The 16,626-nt window shown below is 37.1% G+C and overlaps 2 protein-coding genes across 2 annotated transcripts in view; one reads left to right on the top strand and one right to left on the bottom strand.

Moving 5' to 3' along the window:
- The first annotated feature begins 846 nt into the window (after window positions 1-846).
- LOC102603511 (zinc finger CCCH domain-containing protein 17-like) lies at window positions 847-5,567 on the top strand. The gene is made up of 3 exons (XM_006348481.2): window positions 847-1,224; window positions 3,138-3,248; window positions 3,418-5,567. Exons 1-3 carry the CDS (start codon window positions 1,075-1,077, stop codon window positions 5,278-5,280), a joined length of 2,124 nt encoding a protein of 707 aa, XP_006348543.1. The 5' UTR covers window positions 847-1,074; the 3' UTR covers window positions 5,281-5,567.
- A 1,915-nt stretch (window positions 5,568-7,482) lies between these two features.
- The window catches only part of LOC102603849 (uncharacterized), a 13,622-nt gene continuing 4,478 nt past the window's right edge, over window positions 7,483-16,626 (bottom strand). The window contains exons 4-6 of the mRNA XM_006348482.2: window positions 8,901-9,390; window positions 8,410-8,491; window positions 7,483-7,913 (exon numbers count right to left, since the gene is read on the bottom strand). Coding sequence (XP_006348544.1) covers window positions 7,710-7,913; window positions 8,410-8,491; window positions 8,901-9,390 — 776 coding nt within the window. The 3' untranslated portion in view covers window positions 7,483-7,709. The remainder of the gene's footprint in view (window positions 7,914-8,409; window positions 8,492-8,900; window positions 9,391-16,626) is intronic.

The raw sequence follows: 16,626 nt of genomic DNA on the forward strand, positions 1-16,626 counted from the left end.
TATAATATATATATCCAACAAGTAAGCCATCTGTTGCAACAGATGAGTCATCTGGTACAACAGATAATTCATATGTTGCAATAAATGACTTATCTGTTGGAACACGCTTTTAGTTCTATCCCAGCTTGGCATGGTACTTTAATATGTATCCAACAGGTAAGTTATATGTTGCAATAGATGACTTACCTGTTGGATACGCGACTGTAAATTATTGAAGAAACAATCAAAATACCCAAATGAGAAATTAGACTAAAAATCATTAGTTTACTTACCAAAATCACCTATGATGTAATGCCCAATGATATAGAAATGAAATTTTATCCGATAGCAGCAGTATCAATAATGTCAATGTCACGACTAACAACAGAAGAAAAAGAAGATGATGAACAAGAACAGGAAGAAGATGATGAAGAAGAAGAGCAACAACAATGTTGAAGAAGTTGCCGGAAATTGAAAAGTTGCCGGAAGTCGATTGAGAGCGATGGCGGAGCAGATTTGAGGAAGAGAGTTTGAGTCAGAAGAGAGAAAGAACGATGAAGAAGAGAAGTGAGAAGAAGTTGAAGAAAGTGAATCCCAAAAAAGTGAAGAGAATTTTGGATTGTTTTGTATTTAAAATTTGGACTGTTTTGTATTCTTAAAAAGATTAGAAGTTTTGAAAATGTTAATTCAGTCCCAATTAACTTAATCTAATAATTAAATGTCTTTGACTTATTTTTTATCAAAATAGTCACCAAAATTTAAATAAAGACTTGAGTGATACCTTTTGTTCAATTTTCTCATGTTTTGTTGTATCTATTTTTGTTTGATATTAAAAGCCTCTCTTCACACACTTAACAGCAGTAGCGGTACCTCATCTTCTCTTTCTCCTCTCTTCACAAACCCTGCAAATTCATTCATTCACAGCACAGATTTTTCATCTGATATATATATTATATATATATATCTATATATATACGTATATATATGCATACATTGTACCGGAGCCGCCACCGGAAACCCTAGATCCACCGTCAAAGATTTTCTTGAAAAAGATCTAGTAATCTAGGTTTCATCGAAGAAAAACCCACATCAATTATGGCTGGCCCTACGCCGCCGCCGACAGAGGTACCGGCACCGGCACCAGCACCGGCAACGGCAACGGTTCAATTATCAGCTGAAGAAGAAGCTATTAAGAGTAACACCGATTGCGTTTATTTTCTTGCGTCTCCTCTCACATGCAAAAAGGTTCAATCTTTTTCGTTCTTAATTTTCGATCGAGTGTTGATTTATCTTCAGAATTATTTGAATTTGATGCCTTCTATGTTGAGGATCTGTGTTGCAAGAGATAAAGATTGTGTTTTTAATTCTTTTTTTCCGTTAATTTCAAGATGAGTTTTGTGTTATTGGTAAACCCTTTGTTTTGGCTGCTGTTGGTAAATAGACTACGTGAACTTTCGCCTTATTGGCGAGGATTTGATTCCCCCACTTTGTAATCCCCTCCCCAAAAAATTATATGAAAAGGAACTATTTCATGATTATGTCAGTTTAAAGCTTAAAAGAATCTTGAAGGCAGATAATCTTGATTTTATAAAGTGAATTTGATGTAGCAACTTCTTTACATAATAAAGGTTTTAAGGTATATATATGTATAGTTCATACAGTAAGAACCTTTCAAGTCATCAATTGTTACTGGCTTAGCTTTTCATTTTAAATTTATGTGATGCTTGTGTGGTTGCTGAGGGTCTATTCGGAAATGGTCTCTCTATCTTTGAACGGTAGGGGTAAGGTTGCGTACACACCACCCTCCCCAAATCCCACTTGTGGGATTACACTCGGTTGTTGTTGTTTCTTGTGTGGTTGCGATCCTAAAACCATCTATTACGTGGCATGATTGACCTTCAGCTGGAATGTTTAGGTTACTGCTAGGTATTATGAGCTTGATTGTTACTTTTAATAGGAATTTGTTTTGTTTCTGTCGCTCTTTTATGATGGTTTTGTCAAACTGGATTTAGTCAATCTTGGATTAAGTTTAAAGTTGGCGACTTTGATAGCGACAATAAGTGCATTGGTTCACGAACATGTACAATGCTATACGGATCACTGGCAACACATTTGTCTTTATCTTCTTTGTCGGGATATGTTGGTTTTGCATTTGAATCTATCGGTTGTGTGTGTGATCCTTCTCTTTGATAGCGACAATAAGTGCATTGGTTCACGAACATGTACAATGCTATACGGATCACTGGCAACACATTTGTCTTTATCTTCTTTGTCGGGATATGTTGGTTTTGCATTTGAATCTATCGGTTGTGTGTGTGATCCTTCTCTTTGATAGCGACAATAAGTGCATTGGTTCACGAACATGTACAATGCTATACGGATCACTGGCAATCACATTTGTCTTTATCTTCTTTGTCAGGATATGTTGGTTTTGCATTTGAATCTATCGGTTGTGTGTCTGTGATCCTTCTTATCATGTTAGACAAAGTCAATCGATGCAACACGTGCAACTACTGAAACTGTTTCTCATTTATTTTTCTTTGAGTCTTTTCGTAACTGTTCGGTAAAAACCACTTGTGTACAAAACGCCTTTAGCATCTTTCTTTATTACAGGATCTCTGTTCCTTTTTGTGTGAATGCATGTATGGTGGATTTCTCCACGCTATATACGTCTTAAAGGGCCATACCTTACAAGGATTAAAAATAAAAAACTCGGTAATAAAATTCAGGATTATTTTATCCCACATTTGGTTGGATTTTTGTTTCCAATATAAGCAATACTGGGATAATTTTATACCGGATTCAACATGGATTCTTATACCAGGATTAGCAAACCCTGGATAAAACAGCTAACGACAAATTATCCTTAGTTACCTTTTTACTCTTTTCCTATTTACTTAAAAATAACGGTATAAGTGTAAACAGTACTTTATCAAACTTAAAACCAGACACAGGTTTTGCGTTATACACCTTATATCTCATTTTCAATGCAATGAACCAAATGTTCAATAATCCAGGGATTATTAATCCCAATATTATCCCTGTGCTATATAATCCCGGCATAGCTTTGTGTACGAACTAAACAACCCTTAATGAACTAATTTACATCTATGGATCTAGATGTACTTCTATTGATGCTTCAATTTTTTTGTTGACAGGGAAGCGAGTGCGAGTACCGCCATAGTGACATGGCTAGGCTTAATCCAAGGGATTGCTGGTACTGGTTGAATGGAAACTGCTTAAACCCAAAGTGTGCATTCCGGCACCCTGTGAGTTATTTCTTTCTCAAACTGCTCTAGTTTCTTCATCTCCGTGCTATAAATATGCAAAGATCCTTGTTGTCATGTATATATAGAGTTTCTACTTTTACTAGCAGATGTATATTGCTCTGTATTTGCTAGTTAGTCATTCAATTGACTATTAACCTTTTCCCTGCAGCCTCTTGATGGGTTTTTGGAAGCTCAAGTTCCAACTGCTATGGGATTTTCTGCAGCTCATATGGTATCTGTTGCACCTATGTCACAGGTTCCATATGCTTCTAGTAAACAAGCTGTGCCCTGCATATTTTTCCAGCAAGGGATTTGTCGGAAAGGTGATAAGTGTGGATTCATGCATGCACCAAGCTTTGTTTCTAACAACCCTACACAACCTCCAGTGTCTACTGCATCTAGTGAAACTTCAACTGTTAAGAAGGCATTTGGTGGGGTTGAAAAGTCTGTGCAAGGCACGAAACTTTCACAAACAAATGCTCTGAAGCCTTGTGAACTACCTAAACCTGTGAGAAAACTGGGAAATCATCTGACTAAGAAAGATAATACCTTTGATGAGAAGGTGCTGCCGCCGAATTCTGTCATAAACAGAGAGCATTCCAGGTACAAGCCACCAAGTGCTCCTCCAACCAATGGCATTCCTTTCAGTGCCCCCAACAGAAAGCAGCAGCCCATTGGGATCGATGATCACAACAGCATGCAATACAAGGATGATGAAATTTCAAGGGAGCCTTCTCCTGGTTTTGATGTTCTTGTGGATGATGAGCTCAGAGGTTCAGATTATTATCATGGTGAAGATCATTATGGTGGAAGAAGGGAGAATGGGGAGAGAAATGAATATGACATGGGTGATTCTGCTGATTATGATTCAGTGGCAGATATTGACCGAGATATGTACCGTGATGTGCGTGGATATGACTCGTATGACAGGCTCCAGGGTCACTATGCTTGGGAGCAGCATATAGCTTCTTCTGAGAGAATACCAGGGGGCTCAGCTCATCTTGAAAGCAGACGCTATGGTACAGTAGATAGCCCTGAACATGTTGAGATATCAGATCTGAGGCATCGGTTATCGAAGCACAGGAGGGGTAATGGTTTGAAATCTGTTATTGGTCATGACTTTTCAAGTGAAAAGCATGTTGAAGGTCGAGCCAACAAGAGCTCTAGGAGGGATGCACACTATTTACCTTCACATGATAGTTCTCTTAATGGTGGTCGCCTTCGAGGAAGAATAAAGCTTCCAGTTCGATCATCTTCTCCAGATGATAGGGCTGAATTACGATTGGATAGGGCTAGAGACCGTGGCAGATTGTCTTCAGAAAGGCCACAGCCGTACTCTTACCAAGGAAGGCCTCGAGACAGAATAAAGGGAAGAGTGCAAGAGGATATCAATAGCGATGGCAGAAACAACAGAGTTCCTCATATAAGGAGAGATATAATAAATGTCAATAATTCTGACTTCCTGCGTCCTAAAAGTCTTGCAGAACTTAAAGGTAGGAACACTGCTGAGAGCAATGAGCAACAACCCCCGAGAAAACGGAAGTTCCAAAAGCTTGATGGTGGGGAGGATCTATCATTTGAAGGACCAATGCCTTTAAAAGAAATTTTGAAGAGGAAAAGAGGGGGTGAAGGTAGCATGTCATCTGGTGGGAGTGAAGACGATCAACATGAAAGAAAACACCAGACGGAGAGGACTTCCATGACTTCAGGGAATGTGGATTTTCCTTCCTCTGTTACCAAGAATGGGTCTGACCTTCCTATTCAGAAGGAAGAGTCTAAGCTTGTACCCAAATCAGCGGATCACCAATCTCCTTTGTACCGCAGTGAAAATGAACTTGAAGCTGAAGAAGAGATGGTTGTGGAAGGAGCAGACGCCCAAGACCACAAAGGCTATGATCAGAGAGATGGACATGATGATGACTATGAGGCGGTTGAAGGTGAAGATTACAACTTCGACGAAGGTGACCCTGATGACGAATTCTTGGATGATGATGACGACGACTTTGCAAAGAAGTTGGGCCTTGTTCACTAATAAAAGTCAGGAGATTCGTTTGCTCTAAGCTGTATTTGTTTTCTATACATCTGTGAGCTCTTTTTAGGTTCAATGAGAAGATTTAAGAAGTGTAGGGTAACAAACTTTCTTTTTTCTTGGCCTTTGTACTATTAGAAACTTTTTCTCATGTATTTAAACTCTCTGAGGTGGTTGCATAGTTTTCCACCAGATAGAGTTGCTGGGGGGCTAGGTTTGCCCAAAAGGGTCAAGAAGACTGTATGTAACTTTTTAGAGTGTTAACAAAAAGTGCCTTTGCAGCTTTGCTATATCCTCTCCTAAAGTTGCTGGATCAGTTTAGCTTAATTGGAATTTTCCCCTTGCATAAAGACTAGGGTGATTTGGACAAATTGGTTGTTTAGTCCTGGTACTAAAGTTTTGATCCAATTTTAAGAAGTTTTGCTAAAATAGCTTGAAGGTATAAATTTGATTGCAAGTCCTGACTTTGGCATATCATAAGAAGTTCTGAATTTTGATGGATGGACAAATATTTGCCTTGCAGCAAGTCCTTGGACCTTGTGCGCACTCAAAGGGTAGCGGTTACGATGGACCTTGTGCGCACTCAAAGGGTAGCGGTTACGGATATAACAAGTGGACCAATTGTTCACAAGTTTTGACGGACTACAAGAATTTCTAATGGTGACATTAATACAAAATCTATCACAACTTTTACACATTCTGATGCATCACTAAGAGTAGTTGCACAAACATGGTCTATATTTACAAAAATTAAATGGGAATAAAAACTAAACACAGTCCTTAAAAAGATAATTCGAACAAACATTCTTGCCAGGAAAGTGGAAATTGGGCTCTAATTATAATGAAGCCTACTCATTGTTGGGCCACTAGTAAATGGGCCTTACTATCCTACATATTATCAAGGGACTATTATCAAAGTAGAATATTTATGGGAAAACTATACAAATTGGACCCAACCCAATATATTTACCTTGATTGGAGCCACAATCCAAACTATTTACTTGATTGCCCCCTTGTTCTATTCACTGAACCATGGTTGATACCATTGGAGTATATATATACTATGATGGTATTTATATACTCTGATAGTATCTATATACTTTGACCGTATCAAATAGTAATTGAACAGTCTTTTCACTGAAACATTGTCTCTTCCTCCTTGATGTCATCAAAGTATATATGTATACTCTAATGGTTTTAAGAAGTAACTGAGTAGTGTTTTCACTGAAGCACTGCTTCTTCCTCTTTGATATTATCAGAGTATATATATATACTTTGATGTTATCAAGCAGTAAACACGAATTAATAGTTAAAAATATGAAAAAATTACAGAAATCCCACATTTTAGTTTACTTATTACCATTATCCCCTATAAGTTTTACAAATTTCCAAAATCCCTTATTTTCGCGCATCAAATTAGTGTATCTCGCACATCAGATTAATGTATCAACACTTATATTATTGTATCTCGTGCATCAGATTAATGTATCATATAGTGTATCTTGCGCATCAGATTAATGTATCAGCGCTTATATTATTGTATCTCGCGCATCAGATTAGTGTATCATGTATAAAATGTAATGTATCTTACTTAACGATTAATGTATCTCACGCATCAGATTAATGTATCAACGCTTATATTATTGTATCCGTTTGAGGGATTTCTGTAATTATAAACTTTTAAGGGATAAATTATAATTTTGCCTTAAAAGTATGTAATTTCTATAATTTGCCCTAAAAACATAGCGGTATGAAAGTAAGGGATAGCCGCTTGTATATAGTTTCTCTTTGGGTATAAGTATTTTTTTCCTATTATCAAAGTAGAATATTTATTCATCCCCCATACAATCAAATTAGGATGGGGCAATATTTCTTTTTACAGCTTAGGTCAAACCACTGTTTTTTTTTAGTTTATATCATATAAAGTCCAAATGTAAACAAAGGTAAAAACAACAACAAACCCAGTGTAATTTCATAAGTGGGGTTTAAAGAGGATAAAATGTACGCAAATCCTATCCCTACCTTTGTGAGATAGAGTGATTGCTTTTGCTAGACCCTCGGCTCAAAAGAGAATTCATCGAAGCAAGGTATCAAGAAAATATGATAACAGTACAGCAAAATACAAAATAAATGAAGCAATAAATATTACTACACATTACATAATAAGAGACTACAAGACTACTAAATTCATGTACAAGAACTTCAAATTAATAAGCTTGGAGGAACCATTCATTAATCATCAAATCACAATTGGCCACTGGAGAATGCCTGAACTTCAACTTCCATTGATCAACAATTACATGTAAAGTGGCCAACCAGTTGAGTTTGTACAAGAGCTTCAAGCATACACAAAGGCAGTCTCCAACTTCACAATACTAGCTTAGTGGAAAAGCAAAAAATATACAGAGCATTTGATAGTGATTTGTAGCTCTTCAGAAGCACCAGCGACAGCAGGAGAATGAGCGTGGTAAACGGCCAGTTTTACGAATGTATTCTGCTTGCTTCTCTATTTTTACAGCATGTTTGTTTCTCCTGGCTTCTGCTGCTGCCAGCTTCTCTTCGGCTTTGTATCTCACCGCAGCTAGCTTGTTCATTAGCTTGTCTTGTGCTCGTGCCTTCATCTTTTCCACCTCCACCTGAAAGCCAAAAATGTTTAGTTTGCAAAATGTTTCTCTTCGGCCTTATGAGTCGCACTTTCCTTCTTAGTTCGTCCAAAAAAATGCCATCTTTCTATAATTAGAAACAACTTAACTTTAAAATTCCTATTTAACCTTAATGAAATGATGTATAGCCACACAAATGTCTAAGGCTTGTTTTAGACCCACCAATTTCAAAATTCTTCCTTTCTTTCTTAAACTTTGTGCCTAGTTAAGCGGTGTCACATTAATTGAGACGGAAGGAGTACTACTTATCCAAAAGAATTATATAAGAGGATGTGAAGAGCAGGTCTAATTTTATTGTTCTTGATAATTTGTGCGAAATCACAAAGCAAATAAAAAACATGTAAGGTCAATAGAGAAAATCTGTAAGTCATCTACTTCTGGTTCAGAGAGCTTTAGAAGTTAACTTTGCACTATGTAGATGGCTGACCTAGAAGCATAATACTTGATCGCGCAAAAGATAATTAATTACCTCAGTTTTCCTCATCTCAGTTTCTGTCTTTGCTTGTTGATGATTTTCCCATGCTTGTATCTTGATTTCTTCTCGTTTAAACCTTCAGAAAGATAACCAGCAACTCATACACTAAGTAGCAAATTGACAATTCAAATAGAAAATCCACATAAGCTTCCACTGAGAATCTGCATTGATCAACTAATTGTTGGTTCTTGTTTTTTTCTTTGGATAGATAAGCTTTCATCAGATTATGCTCCAGAGCATACATAAAGAGCACCCATCACCATGATGAATAATGTGCAGCAGAAGTTGACGAGCATCTTAGCGATAACTACAAAGTTGAAAAAGCTAGCAAATCTTTTTTTATAAATATATATAACAGGATCAACGTCATTAATGGGGCTCCAAGGAGGTCGCGTGAATAACCTAGCTTGACTTGTAGCTATATTCTAAACCTCAACAAAAAGGCTCAAGAACTAAAATAAGATTTCTAATATCCCGGAAATTACCTGGCTAAGTACTTCGCTTTCTCTGCATCCTCCCAAGCAGCTGCACGTGTCTCAGTGACAGTGGTATTTGGTTGGTCTTGCTTATCAGTTTTCAGCAAGCTGGATGCATTTCTATCCTCACCATCTTTGCTAGCCCAGGCAGCAATATTCATTTTACCAAGTTTAGTTCCAAGTGCCATGATTTCTCTTCGAGTTTTCATCTGTAATTCCTGGTCAGACAACTCATTTGTATGAGCATCCAAATTATCATTTGAAGGACGAAAAGGAGAGGAAGCTGGTGCAGCTCCCGGAGTTGATGGCCGAGAAGAAGTTGGGCTGCGAGTAGGTGTAGTTGCTCTCACAGGTGTCCCAGTCCTGGAAGGTTCCTGGCTTGCAATTGGAGTCATTTCCGTGCCCATATCTCTCATTGAGACGGACCTTGCAGTCGATGGTGGGGGAATAACAGTTGCACTATGTATAGAAACAGACGAATCATGACGGCTCAGATTTACTGCAAAAAAATATAATCGTTTATCATCTTGCATCCAAAAGTTCATCGTATTTCAACAATTTACTGTGGACGATCATGAATCAAGCACGACGTAAAGGCACCATAAAGCTTAAGTTCCATGCTTATAGTAAATATACTAGGATGTGGACACATGCATTGCACATGTGTCTCATGAGAATTAATATAGACTTCCTAAAATGGAGTATATAATACTCTATTTAAATATGTGTAGAATGAGCAATTGAAAATCTGGAAAGAAAAAATATAATTTCAAATTGATAAACAATCAAGCAAGTTGCATGACTTCATTTGTAAATGTAAAATTATTTGACATCTTCTGAACCTGCAAAGTTGAACGAGAATTCAGTTAGGAAGTAGATTCAAATCCAATATATATTTGTAATGCAAGATTATTTTTTTGTCATGTAACAAAATGAGATACATGCTCGGAGTTATTTCCTTTCTTTACAAGCTAGCACTTCAGGTATGATATTAGTTAATAATGGGAAAAAAAAACTATCTATACTTATATTAAAAGCTATATTGCTCGAACTCTTCAAAAATGTCAGTGGGTGTGTGTCAGATTCTCCAAAAGTAGTGTATTTTTGGAGAACCTGACAAGGGTGCGGCATCAAAAGTGAAGAGTCCGCACAACTTAGATTAAATGTGAGAAACCACTAAGCAGGCAAAAATCACACAGTATCAAACCAATAAAGTTGTATATAAAACCAAACTCACGAAATACATACATAATCTTGAATTTGGTTTGGAAATTATTCCCAACGTGATTCTTTTGGAGCAAACTAAAAAAATAAAGTGTGTCAAATAATTAGAAAAAAATATATCATCAGCACACATTATTTCGTAAATACAAACCATATTCAAGCGGTAAGCATGAACTGAACTTGTTTAAAGGAAAAGGAATAATATTACCTTATGCTGGGCACAACTCAGCAAATAAGAGGGAAAATGTAGTTTTTTGTGCAGTCTAACAGAAAAGGAGAAAAAATAAAATGATAAAGAAGTTTGACATTGTGTGGTGACTTTTATAAAGTGTAAAGAATATGAAAAGTGTATAGAATATTTAACGGATTGAAGCTCAAAAGACCAAACAAATAAATGTTGTAATATGAAATTTTGGTACTATATAACTAATAGTTATAAAAGGTTTGCAGTTTGCACACTAACTGTCTACAATAATTACTGCAGATAGAAATAGTATTCCCGGTTCAGTGCAACTGAATTAATTATCCAATTGATAGAAGACAAACATTTTAGTTTGTATAATGCATGTTAATTAAGTGATGAGGACAAAGTGGTTATGATTAGGGACATTTTGGTAATCCAACTATGGAGCTTCCCACTTTTAGAATAATATATATATGAATAAGAATGATGATATATCTCTCTCTATCCATCCATCTATTACAGTTGGTGTATAGAAGTATTTATTTTATCTGCACACTCATATGAGTAACAAATCTTCCATCTTATCTGTGTTTTGGCTTTTGGGCATGTGTACAAGTTCCCATACAGGAACATCCGTATAACTAGTCCTCATGAACATCCATTTTGACTCTAATACAGATACATCACATTTTGATTTATCAGCTACAATCTAGTAGAGCACATCGCATCTTAAAATTGAGTATATCAAATCCAATCTAGTTTAAGCAAGAATCTAGAAAATGGAATTGGTACAGGAAATTCATCAAAGAATTTTTTAAACTTAAAGAGGAGATATAGAAATGTCAATGTTACCTATCATGAATAAGGTCATGTGATAGATCTACCCTCTTCTCTGTTTTGAGCAAATGTAGAAGTGTGTCCACAGGACAACACTGTAGAGCTGACTTATTCTTTGCGTTTATTTTTCATTCATAAATAGAGATTTCAACTTCTAATTTCTAGTGGTTAATCCTTCTACTCCAAGTTCCAAAATATTAAAAACTACTTCTATTCCCATAAATTCTATCACAATAGATTTGCCTCCTTTAAATATCAATGACCATAAGATCTCATCTCCGACAAAAGCGAACAACCTCTTCTCTACCCACTCAATCAACCATGAATACAAACTTTACCACCAATTCCCTAAATACAAGTGGATGGATTGGCTGCAACCCCTATCAACATGACGCCGCTAGTACCCAACACAAACCCATCATCTTGGATCGAAATGGGTCTCCAAGGCCACCCTCTAACACTGCATGTCTTGATGGAGAATCAAGAAATGATTCTAGAGATACAAAATCCTTCCATCCTAGCTCAGATTGTGTCAAAGGGGGTGAGGAGAGCCATGGAGACTTGCAACGGCCATCTATGAATGTCGGCAACCCTTCAACCACCAACTTCCCGGGGTTAGTGTTCTTTCGCATTCCAACATGGGAGACACAACTGTACACTCCCATGCACAAAACCCATCCAATGGCAATGACAACCCCCACCAGGCTACCGAACATCCAAGACATAGACCTCTTATACCATCACTAGCAAATACAGGGAACCAGGATTTTCTTTCGAACTACGAGGCAGGTGGGATCAATGAGCACAGAAGTTCAAATGCAAAACAACTTAGCCTCCTCGTCTCAGGTACACCCCCTTGTAAAACTAGTTCCATTACGACCAGCGAATATGAACACGAAGGAAAGAGAAGAAGCTTTAGAACTAATGTAAGAAACAAAATAACTGTGTTAAAGGAGATAAACTAATGATCTGCAAAGAGAAATACAACAAGGAATTCATCCTTATTTGTCTCCCGAATCTATTTAAAAGCTCAATAGATAGCAGGTGACCGTACAACTATCAGATAGAGAACTATGTTTTAGTAATGAATCCAACAATAAGGAACCTAAATGCAGGGATAGAATCCAACAAGAACATTCAGGTTCCTGCATTTATGGAAACTAGTTACATGATTAAAATGTTCTTATTGATTTCGTCCCTGCATTAAGGTTTCTTACTGTTGGATTCATAACTTAAACATAATCCCCTATCTGAGAGTTACGATCGCATGATATTTAGTGAACTTTTTAATAGATTCGAGGACATATAAAATGAATTCTTGTTGTATTTCTCTTTGTAAATCATCACTTTTATCTTCTTTAACATAGTCATTCCTGTTCTACATTAGTTCTAAAGTTTCTTCTATTTACTACGTATTCGTATTCATTGGTCGTAAAGGGATTAGTTTTACATGGGGTGTACCTGAGATGAGGAGGCTACATTATTTCACATCTGAGCTCCAATGCTCTTCATTGATCCCGCTAGTCCCGTAGTTGGAAAGAAAACCCCAATTACCTATGCTAGTTCGTGCATTTGCTAGTGATGGTACAAGGGGTCTATATCTTGGATGTTTGGGGCCTGGTGAGGGGTGATCGCTGTCATTGGATGGGTTTGGAGCATGGAAGTGTACATTGGTGTCTCTCGTATTGGAATGTGAAAGAACGATAACACTAGGAGTTGGTAGTTGAAGGGTAGTCGACATTTATAGATGGTTGTTGTAAATCTCCATGGATCTCCTCATCTCCACTAACACAATTTGAGCTTTGATGAAAGGATTTTGTATCAATAGCATTATTTCTTGATTCTCCATCAAGATATGTAGTTTTAGAGAGTTGCTTTGGAGACCCATTTTGACACAAGATAAAAGGTTTGCATTGGTTACAAGTGGCGTCATCTAAATGGGGGTTGCCCCCACTACCAATTTGTCCACTGGTATTAAGGGAATTGGCAAGAAAAGTGAAGTTTGGATTCATGGTTGATTGAGGGGAATAGAGTTTGTTTGCTTTTGTCGGATATGAGATCGTATGAGTCTTCTGATCACTGATATTCAAAGGACACAAATCTATTGTGATAGAATATATGGAAATAGAAGTAGTATTTATGTTAGTTTTAAATATTTCTGGAATGTTGGAACTAGGAGCAGAAGAATTAACTGCACAAAGAAGTAATATTAATGACAAAATGGAAGAATAAAAGAGAGAAAGGAAGGACCAACTATCATGAATAATAGCTCTTCTTTGATTTGAGTTAGAGTTGACTTATTCTGTTCATTTTCTTTCTTTGCCAAGTTCTGCATTTATTTTTCATTCTTGAATAAAGATTTCAACTTCTAATTTTTTAGTTTCAGCAGTTAATCTTTCTACTCCTAGTTCCAACATCTCAGAATATTAAAAGCTACAATAAATACTACTTTTAATCCCATAAATTCTATCACAATAGATTTGCCTCCTTTAAATATCAATGACCGAAAGACAAGCCTCATCTCTGACAAAACCGAACAACCTCTTCTCTACCCACTCAACCAAGCAAACCTTACCATCAATTCCCTTAATCCCAGTAGATGAATTGGCTGACGCCGCCAGTACCTTACACAAACTTATCATCTTGGGTCAAAATAGATCATCAAGCCTACTCTCTAATACTGTATGTCTGGATGGAGCATCAAGAATAGTGCTAGTGATACAAACTCCTTTCGTCAAAGTTCAAATTGTGTCGGAGGGGATAAAGAGAGCCACAGAGACTTACAACAACCATCTATAAATGTCAACAACTTTCCGGCCACCAATGAAATACGGATACCAACTCCTAGGGTTATCATTCTTCCACATTCCAACATGGGAGACACTAATGTACACTCCCAAGCACCAAACCCATCCAATGGCAGCAACAACCCCCTACGAGGTTACCTGAACATCCAATACATAGATCCCTTGTACCATCACAGACAAATATAGGGGCTAGCGCAGGAAACCGGGGTTTTCTTCCCAACTATGGGAAGAAACCCTAGCTCCATGTGCTTGTCCCTACATTTTCCAGTGATGGTACAAAGGGTCTATGGCTTAGATGTTCGGGTAGCCTGGTCGGGGCTCGTTGCTGCCATTAGATGGGCTTGGTGCTTGGGAATGTACATTAATGTTTCTCATGTTGGAATGTGGAAGAATGATAACCCCAGGAGTTGGTATTTCATTGGTGGGTGGAGGGTTGTCGACATTCATATATGGTTGTTGTAAGTCTCCATGACTCTCTTTATCCCTTTCGACACAACTTAAACTTTGACGAAATGATTTTTGTATCACTAGCACCATTTCTTGATACTCTATCAAGACATGCAGTGTTAGCGAGTAGCCTTGGAGACCTATTTCGACCAAAGATGATGGGTTCATGTTGGTTACTAGTGGCGTCATGTAGATGGGGATTGCCTTTGCAAAAATATTGTTTATTGTGTTAAGGGAATTGGCGGGAAAGTGAAGTTTGTTTAGATTCTTAGTTGATTCAGTGGGTGGAATAGAGGTTGTTTGCTTTTGTCAGATATGAGATCGTCTAAGCCTTTTGATCATTGATATTTAAAAGATGCAAATCCATTGTGATAGAATATATGGGAATAAAAATAATATTCATTGTAGTTTCAAATATTCCTGGATTGTTGGAACTAGGAGTAGAAGGATTAACCGCCTAAACTAGAAGTATTTATTGTAGTTTGACATAATGAAAGAATAACAGAGAGAAAGGAAGGACCAACTATCATGAAAAAGCTCATGTAATAGAATTACCCTCTTCTTTGTTTTGAAGTAGAGCTGACTTATTCTGTTCATTTTCTTTCTTTCCCAAGATCTGCATTTATTTGTCATTCTTAAATAGAGATTTCAACTTCTAATTTTTTAGTTTCAGCGGTTAATCTTTCTACTCTTAGTTCCAACATCTCAGGAATATTAAAAGCTACAACAAACACTACTTCTATCCCCATAAATTCTATCACAAGAGATTTGCCTCCTTTAAATATCAATGACCAAAAGACTCATATGATCTCATCTCTGATAAAAGTGAACAACCTCTTCTCTACCCACTCAATCATGAATCGAAGCCAAACAAACTTTACCACCAATTCCCTTGATACAGTGGACAGATTGGCTACGGGTGCAACCTCTATCTACATGACGCCGCCAGTACCCAACACTAACCCATCATCTTGGGTCGAAATAGATCTCCTAAGCCACTCGCTAACACTGCATGTCCTGATTAGAATCAAGAAATGATGCTAGTGATACAAAATTCATCCAACCTAGCTCAAATTCTGTCGAAAGGGATGAGAGCCATGGAGATTTACAACAACCATCTATGGATTTTGACAACCTTTCAGCCATCAATGAACTACCAACTCCTAAGGGTATTGTTCTTTCACATTCCATCGTGTGAGACACCACGGTACACTCCCATACGACAAACTCAACCAATGGAAGTGACAACCCCCCACCACCAAAACATAGAGCCTTTGTACCATCACGAACAAATGCAAAGACTAGCACAGTGAACCAAGATTCTCTTTCGACTACGGGACAAGTGGGATAAATGGAGAGAACACAAGTTCAAATGCAAGACAACGTAGCCTCCTCAACTCAGGTACACCCCCTGTAAAACTATTTCCGTTACGACCAGTAAATTCGAACACACAAGAAATAGAAGAAGCTTTAGAACTAATGTAGGAAACAAGAACCGAAATAACTATGTTAGAAGAGATAAAAGTGATAATCAACAAAGAAAAATACAACAAAAGATTTATCTTTATGTATCCCTGAATCTATTAAAAAGCTCAATAAATATCAGGCGATCGTACAACTCTCAAATAGGGAACTATGTTTTAGTAATGAATCAAACAATAAGGAACCTTAATGCGGAGACATAATCCAACAAGAACATTTAGGTTCCTTGTACCTGCATTCATGGAAACTAGTTCCATGATTGGAATGTCCTTGTTGGATTTCGTCCCAACATTCAGGTTCTTACAGTTGGATTCATTACTAAAACATAGTTCTCTATTTGAGAGTTGTAAAAGGTTGCTTGCTATCTATTGAACTTTTTAATAGATTCGAGAGACTGATAAAGATGAATTTCTTGTTGTATTTCTCTTTAAAGATCATTAATTTTATCTTCTTTAACATAGTTATTCTGATTTTTGTTTCTTGCATTAGTTCTAAAGTTTATTCTATTTCCTGTGTGATTGTATTCACTAGTTGTAAAAAAATTAGTTTAAAAGAGAGTGTACCTAAGATGAGGAGGCTACATTGTTTTACATTTGAGTTCCTATGCTCTTCATTTATCCCACTAGTCCCATAGTTTGGAAGAAAATCCTAGTTCCCTGTGCTAGTCTGTGCATTTGTCAGTGATTGTACAAAGGGTCTATATATTAGATGTTTGAATAGCCTGGTTGGGGGGAAGGGGGGGGGGGGGTCGTTG

This window comes from Solanum tuberosum, unplaced genomic scaffold (assembly GCF_000226075.1).
Source record: "Solanum tuberosum cultivar DM 1-3 516 R44 unplaced genomic scaffold, SolTub_3.0 scf00098, whole genome shotgun sequence".
Classification (NCBI taxonomy): domain Eukaryota; kingdom Viridiplantae; phylum Streptophyta; class Magnoliopsida; order Solanales; family Solanaceae; genus Solanum; species Solanum tuberosum.